This window comes from Manis pentadactyla, chromosome 18, assembly GCF_030020395.1.
Source record: "Manis pentadactyla isolate mManPen7 chromosome 18, mManPen7.hap1, whole genome shotgun sequence".
In the NCBI taxonomy this organism is placed as follows: Eukaryota; Metazoa; Chordata; class Mammalia; order Pholidota; family Manidae; genus Manis; species Manis pentadactyla.
The window spans coordinates 18,120,040-18,138,684 of NC_080036.1; the positions used below are offsets into that span (position 1 = coordinate 18,120,040).

Here is an 18,645-nt window from a genome sequence, read left to right on the forward strand (position 1 = left end):
AAAAAGATACTGAAGAAGAGCTGGGGGATAACTTGCAAATTGTTAAGTACAGTAATCTAGGTGTCTGCGGACATGTGGGTTTAATTCATACTAACTAGTGCATTTAAACTCTTACAAAACAGTGGCCCAATTAATGGAGAGGAATTGGCACATCTTAATCAATCTGCATGGCACATGAAAGCTATCAAAATAATAACTCAAGCCAGATTTTGTCAAAGTTATCAAGGCTCTAACCAGCTGGTGTCAGCTCTCAAGGTACCCCGCTTTCCGCTTTTACCCGGGCTGCTGCGGCTGACCCTCGGGGAGAATACTTGGGAAACCTTCTGGGGGTTCGGGTGTGTGCAAGGAAGTTTCTGTAGCAGTCTAAGGGGGTCTTGAACCTAATGCCTCCTTGGGGCTGGGGCCAAACCTGCCACTGAGAATGTCTTCTACTTTCTTTTGGTGCCTTTTTCATGTTTTAAAAAATAGGGGAATGTAATTTTTAAAGTGAGTGTCCAATTTAAAGTGGGTGCATTTGTTTCTTCTCTGATTTTCAAGCAATAAGTGACTTGCTCTTTGACAGAAGAGTAAAACGGATGTTATTTCTTGCCTTCTTTTCCCCCCAGCAGGCATTTACCCAGTGGATATTTTGGAAGATGACCCCGAAGGAAATTGTGAAGCAGCTCTGGCTTACTATGCCATGCTGGCAGAAGGAGGGAGGCCATCCCCAGAGGTTTTCTCTCTTCCCACTGGGGAGCAGGTATGTGGGATAACAAGCTCATTGGTAGAGAGCTCTGTAAAATCTTACTGCAAAGTAGAATGTTAGTGAAATGCAGGAGTATTATAGATTTAAATAAACAACCTCCTCGAGTGAATGGAGAATGCTAGAGCAATTCCACTTCAAGAAGGAGAGGGAGTCCTGTGTATAATTCCATTCCTGCAAGGCAGTGAGCCTGTTGTGAATCCCACGTCTTCCACTTAGTAGCTGTGTGACCTTGAGCAAGTGTCTTAACCTCCCTGGTCTTGGTATTCACAGCTCTAAAACTGGACAGTAACAGAGCTTACCGCACACCGTTGTTATGAGGACTAAATGAAATACTATATGCAACACCTGGGTAGGCCTCAGTTTCCCCATTTGTAAAGCATGGGGATTGGTTGGTCTTTGGTCTCTCAGGTTTGGCTCAGTTCTAAAAATTTGTGATTCAGAATGAGGCTATATTAGTTGGAGTGATGTTATATAAATTGTGGTTTTTAGCACCGATAAGACTGCATTTTGCATATGGGCCTAAAGAGCACAGGGAGAAATGAAAACTGTTCATGTGTTCGGACAGTGGGATTGTGAGTGAAATTTTAACGTTGTGTTACTTTTAAGAACTTTTTTTCTCCTGCAGTAAGTATAAAAGGATATGTTGAATGTTGGGCTGTATCTTGGTCAGTCACCTTTGTTGCAGATTTGAGGCTAATGTGTTGAAAGAGATGAGGTTTTCTCGCCTTACACATACATGATTTCACTCATACCAGAAATTGTTGCTTTCTGCTTGGCAGAGTTGGTTGAGAAAGAAAGGGTTTTTTTTCAATGTAGTGAAGTCGTTCCAGAATTAATTAGAACAATGGCTTGGACAGTTTATATAGTGTGGCTTGCTTGAGATTTTGAAGATGCTAGTTCATAATCAACTCCTGGAAGAATCCTGTTCCGTTGGGCGGGTGGTTCCACACTGCAGCGCCGCCGAGGGAGGTGCTGTACTCCAACGCTTTCAGCTCCCTCTAGTGGCTGTTTGGACAGACAGGAAAACAGGCTCTCCATCAGGGCTGGGGGGCTTTCTCTTAGGGTGCTGAGGGGCTGGTGGGCTGCATGGGGTGTGGGCAATGCTAGGTAATCTGAGAAGTGTGGTGAAATACAAGGGTTAGCCCTGAAGTACTTTAGGATGCATTTCCAGTCATCTGCTTTTATTTCATACTTATTGATGGATTACATTACTTAATAAAACCCCAACTACTAATGTAATATCAGTGAGTAGAGTGTTATTAGCAAAAACGTAATAAAATAGGACAGTGCTAAAATTAAGTTGTTTTAATGTGACAGAAATGCTGAAATGACTGGATGCTTATTACTCCTTCCCCTTCTAAAAAAGAAAAGTTTCATGGAAACAATCATTTGGTTTCCTACCATTTTAGCAGTTAATTAAGAAGTGGTAGTTGTTTCCTACCATTAGGCAGGTTGAAACAGTCTAATTTGGGGTGGTATGGGACCTCCTCATCGCTTCTGCCAAGTTTAAGTTTTCTTTTGGAATCCAGAGAAATTTTCCCAAACAAAAAGAAAGATGAGAGAACCGGTCTGAGAATATATCCCACCATACCACTCTGGTCTTCCTAAAAAGACTTTTCATAATTAACTCTGTTTCTAGTTTTGAAATTGTCCTATCACATTTAAAATACCATAAAACTTTTGATTTTTCTGGTTTTAAAACAGTGTATGCTCCTCATAAAACACCTGGGAATTGTAGCCAAGGACAGAGAAAATAAAATCACCCATGGTTAACAGCTCTAAACATCTTGACGTGTTCCCATTTGACTTTTCTGTCTGCATGTACTTTTTAAAATATTTGGATCACTCTCAGAATACACAGTTGTGTATAATAAGCATCTTCCTATGTTGATCCACTGCTTTGCACATATTGTTTATAATGGCTTTGTAATGGCTCTCTGGCAGGTGAACTGGGTTTCCCATGACCACTGTGGGAGGGCCTGTTTGGGGACTCTTCCCTAGGGTGATCTGAAGATGGGGGGCCGGAGGTGGGGCACCAAGATGTTTATAGATCTCAGGGTTGGTTAAGAAAAAGTTCTCTGAAACCATGGAGTCCTGTTGTAAACTTTTATAAGCAACCTGCCTGCCTCGCTCAGCTGACACATTCTTTTCTCATTTTCTTATCCTCGTCTTGATTTTCAAAACACACTTTGCAATGGAACGTGTTGGCCTTTGCGAGCTGGGAGTGGTGGGTTTGATGGCCACAAAGAGGGCTTGGGGATGTGGGCCCTTGAGAGAAGGCTCTGACGGTCCCAGCATTAGAGACCTGGCGCCTGCTGCTTGGTGTCCGCCTTGATCACAAGCCACCAGGCATGAAGCTCTGAGGTTCTCTGCTCTGGGGCAGCCACAGAGCCAGCGCTGAGCCTGCAGGGCCCAGAGAAGGCAGGGGTCTCTTGGGAATGCTGGCAGTGATGGGGGCCAGGGCAGCAGGCAGCCTGAGTGGTGTCACGGGTAGACACAGGCTTGTTCGGTCTGTTTCTGTGGAGTGGCCCCAGGAGGACAGTTGAGGCCAGCTTGACAGGTGCAAGCCTGAGGCGGGGGTACGGAGCTCTGCTTTGGTTGGCTGAGGCTCAGGGGGGATTGGGGTGGGGAAGGCTGCCGGGGCAGGAAGCTGATGGAAGGGAGAGGCGGCCAGGCCATCCACTGAGTGGGTTTTCACCAGTACTTGGCTAGATGGACAGCTGAACAAGGGACCAGAGGATCTGCTAAGGAGAGACAGAGTGGGGGCCTTTGTCAAATTCCTCGCGTGTTTAGCTCAGAGTGCGTAAGGTGTCCCCTTTTATGTTGCCTCCATCCTGTCAAATTCACCTCTGTATAAGAGTGTTCTATCAGTGAACACTGTGCTAATTAATCATTAAGTAATTTCCTGTGCCCTTGCTGATGACAGAAGAAAATGGAGATTTTATTATTTTTTTCAGGTTAAACTTGAAGCTGCATCTGTTTGCTTCTGCACTGTGCACCGGGATGAACCTCAACATAAAATACTGGTCTTGGTTAATCCCCAGGACACGAAGACAGGTTGGTAGAGATTAATGGATTTAAAAGACAAGGATCCTGATTTACCTGTTTACAACTCATGGAATCAAATACCCAGGAAGTGACGGTTATAGTCGTAGGCTGGACTTAGAACATCATGGCAGAACTGATTTATTTTCTGCTTTCAGAACTCTGAGAGTGCATTATTTCTGTTTATTGACATCCTGATTTTTAAAGACACTGGACACCCTCTTGCCCACAGTGACAATGTTCAGAGCTGCTTCTGAGGGAAGCTTCTGCCATTCTTAATTAATAACACGCCTGTGATGCATATGCAGGGTTTAGCCCTGTCGTTGGAGTGTCCCCACGGCCCTGTGGAGCACGGAGGCCATTCTCATGCCCCATATACAGAGAAGGAAGTGAGGTCTTGCACAGGGCCACGCAGCTAGTGCATATTTGGGGATTTTTGCAAGGGGATGACTGGGTGGCATTTTGTTCCAGTCATGGGTGTATGTAATCTGTAACTCATTTATTCTTCCTCTGTATTACAGAGAGACCATTTCACCTCCTTGGAGTGAGTTCTCTGAGCGCATGTGCATGGCTGTGCTCAGTTGCTTGCGGGGCGGGGGTCTGAGGCTGTTGGCAGTAGGCAGTGGGAGGTGGGGAGGAGAGAAGGCTTCTGGCCTGGCAGTCCACCCGAAGGCCAGGACACCAGTAAGCCAAGTACCTGGTCTCTGACTTCACGGAGTCCCGATTTAAGCTGAATCTTATTTAGACATTTTCTCCTTTATTACACTTTTCTGTGTGTTACAGATTTCCTACAATGACCCTATATTGCTTTCCTAATCAATTAGAAAAACAAACCAACCCTTAATTAGTCAGCCCTCCTTAAATGATGTGGTATCTGAAAGTTTAGGGTTTATGTCTTTAACTGCAATTTGCAAAAGGGGCTCCCTTCAGCTCCCCAGCCCCCCTGGAGATAAACTTTCGCCTTTCACCTTACATGGCCATCTGGGGTTTGTACACAGAGGATGTCCTGTGTGGCTGGTGTCACAAAGCCCAAAGGGACATTCTTGACCAGGGAAAGTTACTCCATGCAAAGACTGTGGCTGATGCTTCTCTTATTGAGAATCTGGAGACATAAATGTGCTTAGCTGGCTGTCTGGGGGTTTTTGGCATCTTGGCAAAGAATCTCATCGCTCCAAGGCTGGAGGAGCTGCGCTAGTGGCGAGAGTCTTCAGGACGTCTCCTCCTGCTGTCTGGCAAAGCCGTGGCTGCTGGGAACAAGGGCTGTGCTAACCCCAGGCCTTCAGCAGTGCCTTGAATTTGTGGCTCTCACACCAGGTTGGTGGAAGTAACAAGATGAGCCCACAAGCACTCCTCAGTGAACAGATTGTCAAAAAACTAAAAATACTCTTTGCCAATTTTAAGAAAATGTCCAAATATCAGCAGCCCTTCTCCCTGCCTTTTTTCAGCACTGAACAATATTCTGGTTATAGGTCTTTTAACTCCAGTTTGCATAATGTAAACATATGACTGACTCTTATGAATCTGTTTCCTATTTATACTATATTTAATTTTTTGGTTGTTTTCAAGAATGTCTTATAATAAATATTCATAAGCTCCAAGAAATCTCACTCTGGACTTTTCCTTATATATACTAGCACTTTAAATAAAGTTTCCAAATGGTTCCCTACTGCTGGGGCTCTATTGCGGTATCTGCCATTTTTGCATGATTTCCAAAAAGCACTCAGGTGTTATCCGTACCTTATGCTCTTTAGGCTGGTATTCAGAAGCAGATGCAATTTGTAAATGCCCCTCTTGTGGCTTGAAACCTGTTGACCCAGAAGCAGCCTATGGTATCCCAGACCCTTTTCACAGCCTTGACACATGTGTCATTTCACTCACGGACGTAGCTCTGACCTTCTAGAATGCTGTTGCTGGTTCCTTTGTAATTTTCCTCCAGCAGTTGTATTTGTGAAGCTGTGTGTGTCTGTGTGGTTTAGATGGAAGCTAAAGGGATCAGAAGCTGTTTGATAAGCTCCGTGTTTGAGTTAATTATTGATAAGCTGGTTGAATCCATCACAGTAATTCCCCATAACCCTGTGAGCAAATGAAAAACATCCCAGCCTTGTGAATTCCCCGGTGGCGAGCGGTTTCCGCTCACGGCAGACTGCTGCTAGGATGGGAGTAATTGAACTTGCCAGTTTCTCCTTTTAAGAAAGTGGGGCTGCACTTTCTGTAGAGGTGCCTTGAGAGGCATGTGCCCTCCTTCCTGGGCTCCCTGGGTTCACTCTTGACTTATTTCTCTAATCAGAGGCTGGTTTATGTCACTGAGGGGACATGGCTATAAGCTGCTAAGAACCTCCCTTCCTTTATTGTCCCTATACCTCCCACGGGACCTATCTTTCCTCTATTTCCCCTTGTTTTGTTATTCCTCTTATTTTAAAATTATTAACCGATCTCAACTGTTTTCAAAGATTGAAAAGGAACTCCTGTTATCAAAGAAGCTGTGGTCTTTGTCTGATCTCGTTACCAGATGAAAACTGCTTCCCCTAGCACTCCAGATTCCCACCAATGGACGGCCTTCTGCTTTTCTCGTTTCCTCCTGTACCCCGCAGAGTAGAGCAGGATGAACCTGGACTTGGTGTCAGATACAACTGACTTGGAATCCTGGTTCAGTCAACTCACTGGGCGACCCAGGTAAATTATTTGGCCTCAGCATCAGTTTCATTGTTTGTAAATGGGGGCATCTTACCTACTTCACAGGGTCCTTGTGAGAATGAAAGGATGTGTGGCTGAAAAGCTGATGCTTTGGACCATCCAGGGCTGAGAGCAGTTATGATACCAGCATATTCTCCCATCCTGGCTCACCTTCACATTTTCTCCTCCTCTTTGAGTGTTGTGTTCTAGAAGGACAGGACTCTAGAGTGGGAGCCCTCCTCGTCAATGGCTGGCCGGAGTTTGGCAGCTGAATTACCTCCCTGGTGGGTTCTACTTGCATACCTCATGCATCGGAAGGCAACACCACAGGAAGGCAAATCGAGTCTGTTTTTTGAACTATGCTCATTCTAAGAAAGTTGTTCCTTTTACCAACCCAACCCTGCCTCGCTGGATCAATGTCACACAGCCCATCCCCAGACAACTGGTGATGACAGATGCGGCAGGGAGGATGTGCTTGCACACACCTGGGTGAAAAGACGTCCGTGGCAGTCCTCCTCGGAAAGCAGTCAGCTTGGCACTGAAGTGGGCTGGCGGAAAGCGGGCAAGACCTGGGGCTGAATTCACGGAACGATAATGTTCCAGCACAATTACAGCTCCATTCTCTTCAGGGCTGCTCAAGCCATGGTTGAAGTACACTGGTGCTTATCCATCGAGGGGAACCAGGGTCACGAGAAGTCACTGAGGAAGCTAGGGCTATTTAGCTGCAGGGGGGGATGCAGCATCGGAAATGTATGGTTGAAAGGCTGTTTAGACCATTAGGTCCAGGGTTTGCCGAGTGATTTTAAGTGGTGGTTGAATTTCAGAAGAAGGAAAAGGATGCTCGTTTGAATTTTTTTTTCTGGTCATAAAATACTTACTAAGGTAAACTTTAGGGAATATAGTGAATATAAAATCTAGGATCACAATGTGAAGCAATTTCAGTCCTCTGAAAAGTCAGACCAGCCCTCGGTGCTCTGCAGACATAAAGTCACTGGTGGGAGTCACTGACCGTATTGAGGAAAACGTTTCCATTTCCTACTAAGGTGCCTTTAACACTTATTAATCTCCTTTAAAACAGAAACTAAAACAAAAAAAGAAAAGAAAGAAAATTGGTCTCCTTGCTAATAAGTGCCTTTGGTTAGAATCAAAAGATTGTCTTTGTTAGATTTATTTGTATAATAATAGCAACTAATGTCTCTTTTATGGTAGGGCTAGTAAGATGCTGTACAGACATGTCCAGATCATGGAGGTTGTCCTGGGGAGCACTGGCTTCTAGTCTGGGGCCTCCACATCCTGGGCCAGCGGTTCTTTTTGGGGACAGCTCCCACTCTTCAGGCATTCTTCGTAAGGAGTCCAAACTGATAGGCCCATGTAGCTCCTCATGGGCCTGCTCCTGCCCTGGGGCCATTAGGTAGGTGGGCATGGCTCCTCCACAGGACACATCTTCCCAGGTGTGTGGCCAGCTGCCACATCTCCCAAGTCTTTTTCTAAGATCATGCATTTCTCATTCTCTGACTGCTCTTACTGGGAGGTGGGTTCAGAGCCCAGCCCATCCTGGGTCCTTCTTTCAGATCTAGGCTTCCCCTGGAACATGGGGTCCAGAACCTGTGTCATGAGCGCTGCAGGGGAAAGACCCTGGCTTTGGAGCCAATGAGACCTGAGTTCGTATCTTCAGTCCCTCATGATGAATGACCTGGGTTACTTAGCATCTCTGAGCTCCAGGCATCACCAGAGAGCTTGTTAGAAATGTAGGAGCATGGGTCCCACCCAGACCTGTCCTTTAACAGGATCCCCAGGTGATTTGCAGGGACGTTGCCATCTGAAACATGTCTTCTGGGGAACTGTGAGATGGGAGTGGTGGGTGGTGAGAGTCTCACTCCTCTTGGGATTGTTTCCACCAAGTTGGCTGCAGTTTACTTCAGCATTTCAGTGGAGTCAACCAGAGGTTGACACATATCTAGCTGGTAGCTCATTACCATGCATGCCCAGCCCTGGGCTTTTTAATGCAAACTAATTATTAAGATGTGGCTCTGTCTTCCAGAATATGTGTAGTTGGTGTTTTGGACTTGTAGAAAGACTAATTTTATTTCCATTGTATATATAATAAACAGGTTTATTGATTCATTATTTGCATTTCAGACAATTGTCCATTTAAAGGATATAATTTGGTGGTTTTTAGCATATTCACAGAGTGGTGCAGGTAACCACACTTACTTTTCATTACCCCTAAAAGAAACCAACCCTACCCTGCTTATCCTCCCTAGCCTTAGGCAAGCTATTCTGTTTCTAAGGATTTGCCTATTGTGGACCTTTAGTATGGACAGAATCATGCAATATGTGGCCTTTTGTGTTTGACTTCTTTTACTTAGCATGAGTTTTCAAGGATCATCCATGTTGTAGCATGTTTCAGTACTTTGTTTTTATGGCTGCATACTATTCCATTGTACGTCTGTGTATATAGCCCACAAAAACATGCACGTGAATTCTCACAGCTGCATTATTCTTAATAGACAAAGACATTATTCTTAACAACACAAATGTTCATCAACTGATAAATGGATAAATAAAATGTGATATATATATATATATATATTAAAGAGAATTGATGTACATGTTTTTGTGTGGATATATATGCATATATCTTTTCAAGATAGTGTTCTTGTTTCCTACAGATAAATACCCAGAAGTGGAACTGTTAGATCATATGGTAGTTAAAAAATTTTTGAGGATCCTCCATACTAATTTCCATTTTGGGTGCATCAGTTTGCATTCCCGTCAGTACTGCACAAGGGTTCCCATTCCTCCACGTTCTTGCCAATACTTGTTACTTCTTGTCTTTTTGATAATAGCTCGTCTAACAGGTGTGAGGTGATAGATTATTGTGGCTTTAGTTTGTATTTCCCTGGTAAGTAGTGATATTGAGCACTTTTTCATGTTCCTGTTGGCCATTTGTATGTCTTCTTGGAAAAATGTTTACTCAGATTAAATGTGATCTGAGACTCAGTTTTCAATGTATATAGTGCAAGATCCCCCCCCACAGCACCAAGTAATTCTTCAGACACAACCTGGGTGTCCTGTCATTCACCTCAATTCTGACACTCCCCGGACATAGCTTCAGATTCCATAGGTAAAGGGCTCAGTCCTACAAGACTGCCCCCCACAATCTATTTCAGATGCTAGTTGCAAGCCCAAGCTGTTACCTGTGTTTCTGACCTACTGGCAATAAATCAGAGGTTCCCATGACCCTTCCTTGGGTTTCATTAATTTGCCAGAGTGGCTCACAGAACTCAGAGAAACATTATACTTACTAGATGACTGGTTTATCATAAAAGGGTATAACTCAGAACAGCCAGATGGATGAGATGCATAGGACAAGGACTGTCGGGTGGGCGTGGGGCTTCCAGGCTCTCTCCAGGCTGCCAGTCTCCCAGCAACTCCATGTGTTCACCAGCCTAGAAGCTCTCCGAACCCTCTCCTTTTGGGTTTTTGTGGAGGCTTCATTACATAGGCATGATTGATTTCAGCATTGGCCATTGGTGATTGATTCAGTTTCTAGCCCCTCCCAGTGGGATGGGACTGACAACTACAGCCCTCATCACAGGGCTGTCTCTTCTGGCAGCCAGCTCCCTCCTTAGTCCTTAGGTGCGGTTCCTAAGTCACCTCGTTAACCTAACAAGAGACACTTGTCATTCTTGTGCTCATCATTTAAGAAATTCCCAAGTTTTAGGAGCTCTGTCCCAGAAATGAGGATGAAGACCAAATACATTTACTTCTTATTATGAATCACAATATCTCACAGATCCTCTGCCCAATTTTTAATTGCATTGTTTGTCTCATCGCTATTGGATTGTGTGAATTTCTTATAGATTTTGGTTAAATCTACATATGTCGAATATATGGTTTGTAGATTTTTTCTCCAACTCCGTAGGTTGACTTTTCATTTTGTTGATGGTTTCCTTTCTTGGGCAGAAGCTTTTTAGTGTGATGTTGTCCCACTCGTTTATTTTTGCTTTTGGTGTCAAATCCAAAAGAATCATCACCAAGACTGATGTCAGATGTCACCCCGAGTCATTGTCTTGATTTGCATTTCCTTGATGACTAACAATGTTGAACATCTTTTCAAGTGTTTATGTGACATTTTTATATCTTCTTTGGAGAACTATGTATTCAGATCCTTTACCCATTCTTACATTGAGTTATTTGTCTTCTTCTTATTGAGTTATAAGAATTCTTTATATATTCTGGATACACGTCCATCATTAGATATTTGACTTGCAAAAAACTGTTTTCTGATTCTATGGGTTGTCTTTTTACTTTCTTGACAGTGTCCTTAGAAGCACAAAAGGATTATAAATCTTTATCTTTATAAAGTAAAATTTTACTTTTTATTTTACCTGTTTTTTTGTTGCTTGTGCTTTTGGTGTTTGTATCTAAGAAAACTTTGAAGAGTAAGTCCTTTCACCCACTTATAGTAGCTCTTGTTTCTGGTTGTATAGTTAATGTCATTTGGAGTTCTGAAGGTGTGTCTTCTTTACTTTTAATCCAGGTTATTTAAAAAGTGCCTATTTTTCACTCATGCAATTATTATCCCACTAAACACACACCCAACCCCTTTTTTAGCATACATTTCTGGTTCATCCACAAGGAAATTTCATTTCAAGAAACCTTATGAAATGGCATTCTTGAAATTAAGAATGGAGGGAAAAATGGCTGCTGAGATTAAGATGACTTATGTTTATTTTCCTAACACTGGCCTGGAACACTGGTTTGAAAAGGGAGTGAAGCCAGTTTGTGTTCCCTGTTCTTGCTGAATTCATGCTGGTTTTAAATCCAGGCTTTCTTTTCCAGGGTCCTTATAGAACGTCTTTCAGAATTCACTCTAGGTTGTCACTCGGAGGGGATGTTCAGGGAGCCAGGCGGCCGGTTCCATGACATGCATCTTCCCCTCACATGTTGGGATAGCACTGATGAATGTCTGCTCTCTTTGGCCCACTCCCAGCATCCCATGCTCTCAGAGATAAGGGTTAGAACTTCAGGATCACATTCACAGGACTTTCTGGCACCGGGGGTAAGAGACTTGAGCCTCTTTTAAAGTAGCTAATGCACTCCTGTTTCCATTCCACTATTTCCAGCTACCAGGGAAGATGGTCCTTTGTGCCATTACAGCGTCTGGCTAAAGTATGTGTCTTCCCTGGGGTTCTCCGCTCCTAGTCCAGCCAGCCTACATGGCAGTTCCGTCTGTTTTCTTAAACATTTTCCCAGCCTGCTTGACCTTACTCAGCGCTCCAGCCTGTCCTACTTTGATCTTAAAGGATTGTGCTGGGCCTGGCGGCCTGTCCTTGGTTACAGGGAGCCTCTTGTGATGTTTATACTTGTTCTTTTAACACCTGACCCTTTTGGATGGAAGGCCATTCTACAGGCTCCTGGGCCACACATATACTAAATCTCTTCCTGTTTTCCTTATTAAGAAACTTGTCATTTTTTTTTTCCAGCTCTCTTTCTGACAGTATCTATTTGATATTTATTTTTCATACAAAACCTGGTGGTCAGATGATCAGAGAGGGCTGGGCAGAGAATGTCCAGAGGCTGATGTACAATGGCACTTTATGATTGGCAGAGACCCAGTGTGTCAGGGATACGGGAGTTTCCGGAGTAAGAGGGCTCACGGGTATTGCTGGGTGGAGGGAGGAGCCATCCCTGATTCTTGGCAGGGAAGTGGCAGACTGGTCACAATAGGGGGTAGGAGGCTAAGGGCTCTCCACTGCCTATTTCCTGGACCCTCTGGTCCCCTCTCCTAGCGTCCAGGCTCCTGGGGGGCACGCAGTGGCCACAAAGGCCACTCCTCTGCCATGCAGGGCTGGGGTTCTGGATCTAAAGCCACACCTGTGGAGGCACAGGGTTCTGGGGGGCAGGTCTGCCTTGTTCCCAGGCAGCTCTCCACTGTGCAGAGTCTGGCCACGAGTGGCCCCTGTCCCTCCTTTGGGCATTTTGAGGTTTCCTTTCACAAAGTCTTCTCATTCTGCTCTCTCCCCTTGCCTGCAGGGGAGGCCATGCTGAGGGCAGCAGGAAGGGGACGAGGGATGTTACAAGGATGGTGGGGACTGGGCTGGAGGCGGGGGTCCTCGCTTGGATCTTCCTCCTTTCCTCAGGCAATTGGAAGGTGGGATGGACAGATGGAAGGACAGGCCGACAAATCCCTGGGAGGCTGTTAGGGCACCAAGGGGTGGGGGAGGCTACAGGCTGGCCTGGCAGGGTCTCTGTCGTAGGGAACCTAGTCGGAAGGACAGGATTCGGGGTGGACTGAAGGTGCTGGGGAGGAAGGGCCGGGAGGATCTCAGATTTCAGCAGTGCTTGGTGGTGATGCCATCAGTGGTGGGTAATATGGAAGAAAAAAATCGTGGGGTGAGGGTAACCAGAGCTTGTGCCTGAGGGTCTGGGGGACAAAAAAGGGGAGGAAGAGTCTGGGTGGGGGCCTGGGGGCCTTCGCTGGGGGGTCTGATCACCTCATACTTGTTCACTGTTCATCCCTCAGGTCGTTTCCTGTGCCCCGCGTTGTTCGGTAGACGGTGAGCTCTTTGAGGGGAGGGCTCTCTCGGGAGGGTGTTTGCAAAGGGGAGACAGACGTGGGCAGGGGAGGCGGCGAGGCTGACAGAAAGCAGAGGACTTCCGGAGAAGGCAGACGGAGGAAGGACTGTCTGCAGTTTTCACCACTGTTGAACTTCCCTGATTAGGACATCCAGCCCCCAGCCCCGCTGCCAGGATGATTTGTGACCAAGCGTGACACCTGTCCTTCAACTTGATGCTAATTTATTTACACTTTTTGATGACTGCATGTTATGTGCATCCTGAGAAAAAACAAGCAGGGAATTGAAAAATGATGATTTTTTTTTCCTGGAAGGGCATGCCTCTTCCAGGCCTGCAGAGACAGCAGGAGCCAAGGGAAACATTTGGGTGAAACTGGGTCCACTGTGGAGCCCGCCTGCCCCAGTGGCTGTCATGGGCCCGGTGGGATTGTGACATGGCAGGCCGGGGGCCAGGCCTTCTCTGGGCTGTTTGGGGCAGGTGGGTCAGGAGGGGTGGGAGGGTGGAAAGTGAGGTGTGCCCCTGAGAAGCCCAGAGAGTGTCTTCAGAACTGAGAGGCCCGTTCTGGGGCCCCTGCACCCCTGAGCAGGTTGCCCAGATTTTGGGGAGGGGTCGGGTAGAAGGCCAGAAGGTGGGGAATAGGGACACTGTGAATTTCCAACCTCCCAGAAGGGACCCAGCTCCTGGTCCCATGTGTGTCTTGAAGAGAGAGGCCTGGCCTCCTGGCGAGTGGGACATACGGGGCTAAGCCCAGCGTTGATTAGCTGGCTGAGCCTATTGACCTTACTCATTGAAGTGATAGTTTATATATATCCAGTGAAAAACATGCTAATTCAGGAGTGGAGGAGAAGCTTGTTGACCTGCTAAACTGTGAATTTCAGCATGTGGAGACATAATTGCAGTTTTTCTGGCTTCTAAGTGTGATGACCCCACAGCCTCATGAACACCAGGTGTCCAGAGACTACCTGGTGTGCAGGCACTCCATCAGTTCAGCCTCTCACAATCCTGTGGATGGATATTGGATCTTTATGTTTGAGGATGGGCTTGCTTTTTGGGTAATGCAAAGGTAGATGTCAGCCTGAGAGGGGTCCTATCTCCCACCTTCCACTTTGGGGGAGTCCCACTTAAGAGGGTTTGATAGTTTGGGGGAGAAGAGCTCTGGCCCAGAAACTGAGTCTTAGTTTAAATACTGCTATTCCTGGCATTTAAGGTGCCCTTGTGGCTGGTGACGTGCAGGCCCTGGGTTTGAGCAGACTCCGAGTTCAGTTAAGCTAAAGGAGCTCCGTGCTAGAAGCAGAGACACTTCTGTTTCTCTTGGGCAGTGACTGATACAGATTGAACAGCTATTTGCAGTGACAGCATTGTGTTTTGGGAACACATGTTGGCTATTGTTTGGGATTTTCTTCTTTCTTCCCTGGTAATTTATGACACTTACTGGGACTTGGATTTTAGCATAGGGGAAAACAGCATCCCATAAACAAAGACATGTCATTCTTAGCAAGGGACTAATGGTATTTGGAACATAGGGAAGGTCCAAGGAAAATATTCCGAGCGTCAAGGATGGAGCCGTTGTCTGGGGACGGGGGTGCATTTGAGGCTTCTGAGGATTTAGCTGCTTGTAGTCGGGCTGTCTGCACCTCCTGGCTTCTCCCAGCCCGGAGAAACTCGCTGTCTTGCCTCCGTCCAGCCTGGTGACTTGAAGATTCCTTTCCTAGACAGACGAGCTTTGGCTGGGGTTTCTGGCCCCAGCACCTCGCCGCTCAGCTGTAAGGATCCCGGCACCCCATCTCGCCCCATCTTCCTTGAGTTAAAAATCTAGATTTGTGAAAATAAAATGGCTTAAGTCAGGAAAGGCCTGAGAACCACAGGGAAGCTGATGCAAATACACTGCCAACCAGATGTTTCCTTCTCCATGGCAGAGAGGCGGCCCAGTTCATGGGGCATCTGGGGAAGGATTTGCCTTTAAGGAAGACATCTGTGTGGAAATGGTAGCCGGAATAATGGGATGTGACAGTTGCTATGTCAACTCGAGTATTTTTTCCCTCCCCTTAAATTATTGACCAGCTCAGGGAATGTTGCATAAAAAGTCATGTAACGCCGTGGAATGTGTTTATGGGCCATCCTCTTGCCAGAACTTTTCAGCATTTTTTTCCTACATGTATTTTGCTTTTGGGAACATGGCCTGTCACTTTGGTTTAACTGTGCTCTTTTTTGTGTGTGTGGAACTACATATTTTTTAGATTTGTAATGAGGCAGTGGCAGCTTAGGCTCCAGGGGAGCAAATGAGGTGGGGGGCATGGGGTGGTAGGGGGGCTTGAAGCCTCTATAGTTGGGATTGAAGAAATATAAGCCACGGGCCAGGACATGAACTGCTTGCAGTCAGTGTGTGTGTGTGTGTGTGTGTGTGTCCTCCTTGATTCCACTGATGGTACGGAGCATGGACCTTCCCCGTCCGCTCCGCTCCGCACAGTGTGTCTAGCTGCTTTCCGGCCACCCTGACCTTCCTGTCCCTAACAGGCATTTCACAACTGGACCCTCATGCCTCCTCCTCCTCCTCCTCATTCTCCCCTGGCGAAAGTACTTGTGTCCTTCTGCTCAGGCTTGGGCGCTGGCTGCTGCCCTGCCTCCCCTCCCTCTAATGCTCTAGGATGAGTCCTGTCCTGAGTGGACTTTTTTTTTTTTATTGAAGTATTGTTGATACACGATCGTATATTAGTTTCACATATATAACACAGTGGTTCAGCAGTTCCCCGTATCATTCAATCCTCACCCCACTAGTGCGGTCACTATCTGTCAGCATAGGAAGATGCTGCAGAACCACTGGCTGTGTTCTGCATGCCGTACTACCATCCCTGTGACTTTTCTGCCCCCTGAGCATCTCCCTCCCTGCCAGCCCGAAAGCTATAGTTGGCCCTTCCTCCCTTCTTGGCTGGAGCCCCACAGCCTCCCGTTGTCCTCCTTGCCTCCAGCCTCACCCAGATCCATTCTCCACATTCAGCCAGTGTGATCCTCCTTCTCAAATAAGCTTTTTCTTTTTTAACTTTCAGAAGGACTAATTCCTCCCCCCCTGGGCATGACTCAACTATACTCTTTCTAAAACACCATTCTGATTGTGTCTTTCATTGATTGGACTCTTTCAGATACTTCTTTAAGAAGCTGATACCTGGTCCCTAGAACCCCCAGGCCTGTTCTTGGAGCTCTGCCTCAGCCCTCCCAGACTGCCTGTGGTGGTCGGAATATTTGTATCTCCCTCAGTTCATATGTTGGATTCCTAACCCCTGGTGGGCTGGTATTTGGAGGTGTGGCCTTTGGGAGCTCATTGGGACACGAGGGTGGAGCCTTCACGAATGGGGTTAGTGCCCTTATCCAGGAGACCCCAGAGGGCTCCCTTGGCCCTTCCACCATGTAGGGACAGCAAGAAGTTGGCAGTCTGCAACCCAGAAGAGGGCTCTCCCCAGAGCCCAGCCATGTTGGTGCCCTGATCTTGGGGTTCCAGCCTCCAGAACTGAAGAAATAAACTTCTGTTGTTTATAAGCCACGCAGTCTGTGGTATTTTATCATAGCAGCCCGAATGCCTGCCTGCTGTTCACGCACATCTTGGGGCACCGGTCAGGGTGTTTGTGGTCATGGCCTGGTGGCCTGCCTCATCCTTGCTGGACAGCGTCCTCTGTCCTGGATCCCTGGTGCCAAGTACAGTGCCTGGCGCTTGTCCGTGTTTCCTGAAGAAACAGCAGCCCCCTCCCCTCCATCCCAGAGTGCCAAGTGAGGTCCCACAGCGTCCTCTCTGTTAAAGTCTCTCCGGGCCGGCCTCTCTTGTCGCAGTGTCTTGGCTCGTCCCTTCCCCGGCTCTTGGCTCATCTTTCTCATTCCGACTGCAGGATGGGTCCCCGCACTGTCCTCTCATCTCTGTTGCTCTTCACCTGGAGCATGGTGGTTAGAGCACGGCTCTGGAATCGGCAAGACCTGGTTCACATCCAGTCCCAGTACTGCTGCTTATGGACACGTGACCCCGAACAGATTTTGTGACCCCTCTGAGCCTTGCCTGAAACATAGAATCGGCTGTGGCAAGCATTCACCGAAATACTGCCCTTGGCATTGTGCCAGATGCATGGTGCGTGCCTGGCCACATGCTTGTGGGGAATGTCATTATACTGAGGCAGTCATCAAGTCACATCCCTCTCCTCCTCCAGAGTGTGGTGGCTGCTTGTGGTTTGCAGAGTACGGGCCTTGGGGCCTCCCTGACTGGCCGCCTCGCTGTGCCTCCAGCTCTGGCACACCCAGTTCCCGTCCTTGCCCGGCATACTGTGCGCTCTTCACTTCCCCATCTGGAGTCCCCTTGGCCCTTAACTGGGCCCAGTTCGTTCTTTAGGTCCCACTTAGGACATCTTCCACTGAGGACTCTCCAGTCCCTCAATAGAAATGACCTGCGCTGCTTCTTCCGTCTGCAGCACACAGCCGGGGCCTGATTGGACTATTTTGCTTCATATCCCAGGCACTAGCTCCTCCTCTGAGCTGAGTCTTAAGCAAGAGTCTAGATTTAATTCCCTGAGTGGATTTACTGTATGCTTTGCACCTAATAGCTACTCAACATGTGGGTTGAATGAACAACATGTGCTTCAGACCTGTGACCTTTGGAGGGTCCACATGCCACTTTGGTGCCCACTGCTGCCCTCTGTGCTGGGGCAGGCGAGGAGGGATGGCAAGAGCATCTACGTGTGCCACCGTCTTCCCTGGATGTTGCTAATCCTTGCTTAGTTGGACTGTGGCCTCAAAAATCCTTCTCGGTGCACTTTCCTGCTGTCACCAGCCATCTGAGGTGACAGGTGACAGCAGTGATCAAGCTGTGAAAGAAGGAAAGACATTTCCATGCAAACCTGAGCAGAACCTTTGGAGAGGGAGCTCCCAGGAAGAAACCGGAGTGTTACGAAGCAGTTTCCATTGTTTCACTGTCCAAAACCAACAAATAACAAAGGGCTTTTCATGCTTCTTTGAAATTCCAGAGTGACACTTAAGGCAGGTGCAAGAAGTTTCTGGAAACCACCAAGAAGCTTCAGACATCTTAGGAAAAGCAGTCTGGTGAAGTGAACTCTTTGGCCTAACTGTGTAATGACCATGTGGGAGGGTATTGTGGTCTCCATTTGTCAGGCGGGGAATTCAAGGCTGGGGAGGGGTTAAGGTCATTCAACTAGTAATTGGAGGAGTCGGAATTTGAACCTCATCTGGCCCTGAAGTCTCTATTACTTTTTTCTTTAACTGAAGTATAGTTGGTATACAGTATTCCACTGGTTTCAGGTATGCAGCATAGTGACTCAACAGTTACCTGCATTATTAAATCCTCACTCCCAACTAGTGTAAGTTACTCTCTGCCAACACAGAAAGGTGTTACAGCACCATGGACTCCATTCGCTGTGCTGTACTTTCGCCCTGTGACTAATTTATATTATAATGAGACTTTGGGCCTCTTCATGTCCTTCACCTGTTTTGTCCACCCAACCCACCCATCCCTCATGGTAACCACCAGTCTCAGTGTCTCTAGTCTGTTGCTGTTTTGTTCTTTTCGATTTGTTTTGTTTTTAGATTCCACATGTAAGTGAAATCAT

The 18,645-nt window shown here is 46.8% G+C and overlaps 1 protein-coding gene across 1 annotated transcript in view; it reads left to right on the top strand.

The window, feature by feature from the left end:
- Nucleotides 1-18,645, top strand: part of FAM169B (Protein) — a 69,146-nt gene that overhangs the window by 14,459 nt on the left and 36,042 nt on the right. The window contains exons 2-3 of the mRNA XM_057494861.1: nucleotides 563-739; nucleotides 3,703-3,802. Of these exons, the coding sequence (XP_057350844.1) occupies nucleotides 563-739; nucleotides 3,703-3,802 (277 nt within the window). The remainder of the gene's footprint in view (nucleotides 1-562; nucleotides 740-3,702; nucleotides 3,803-18,645) is intronic.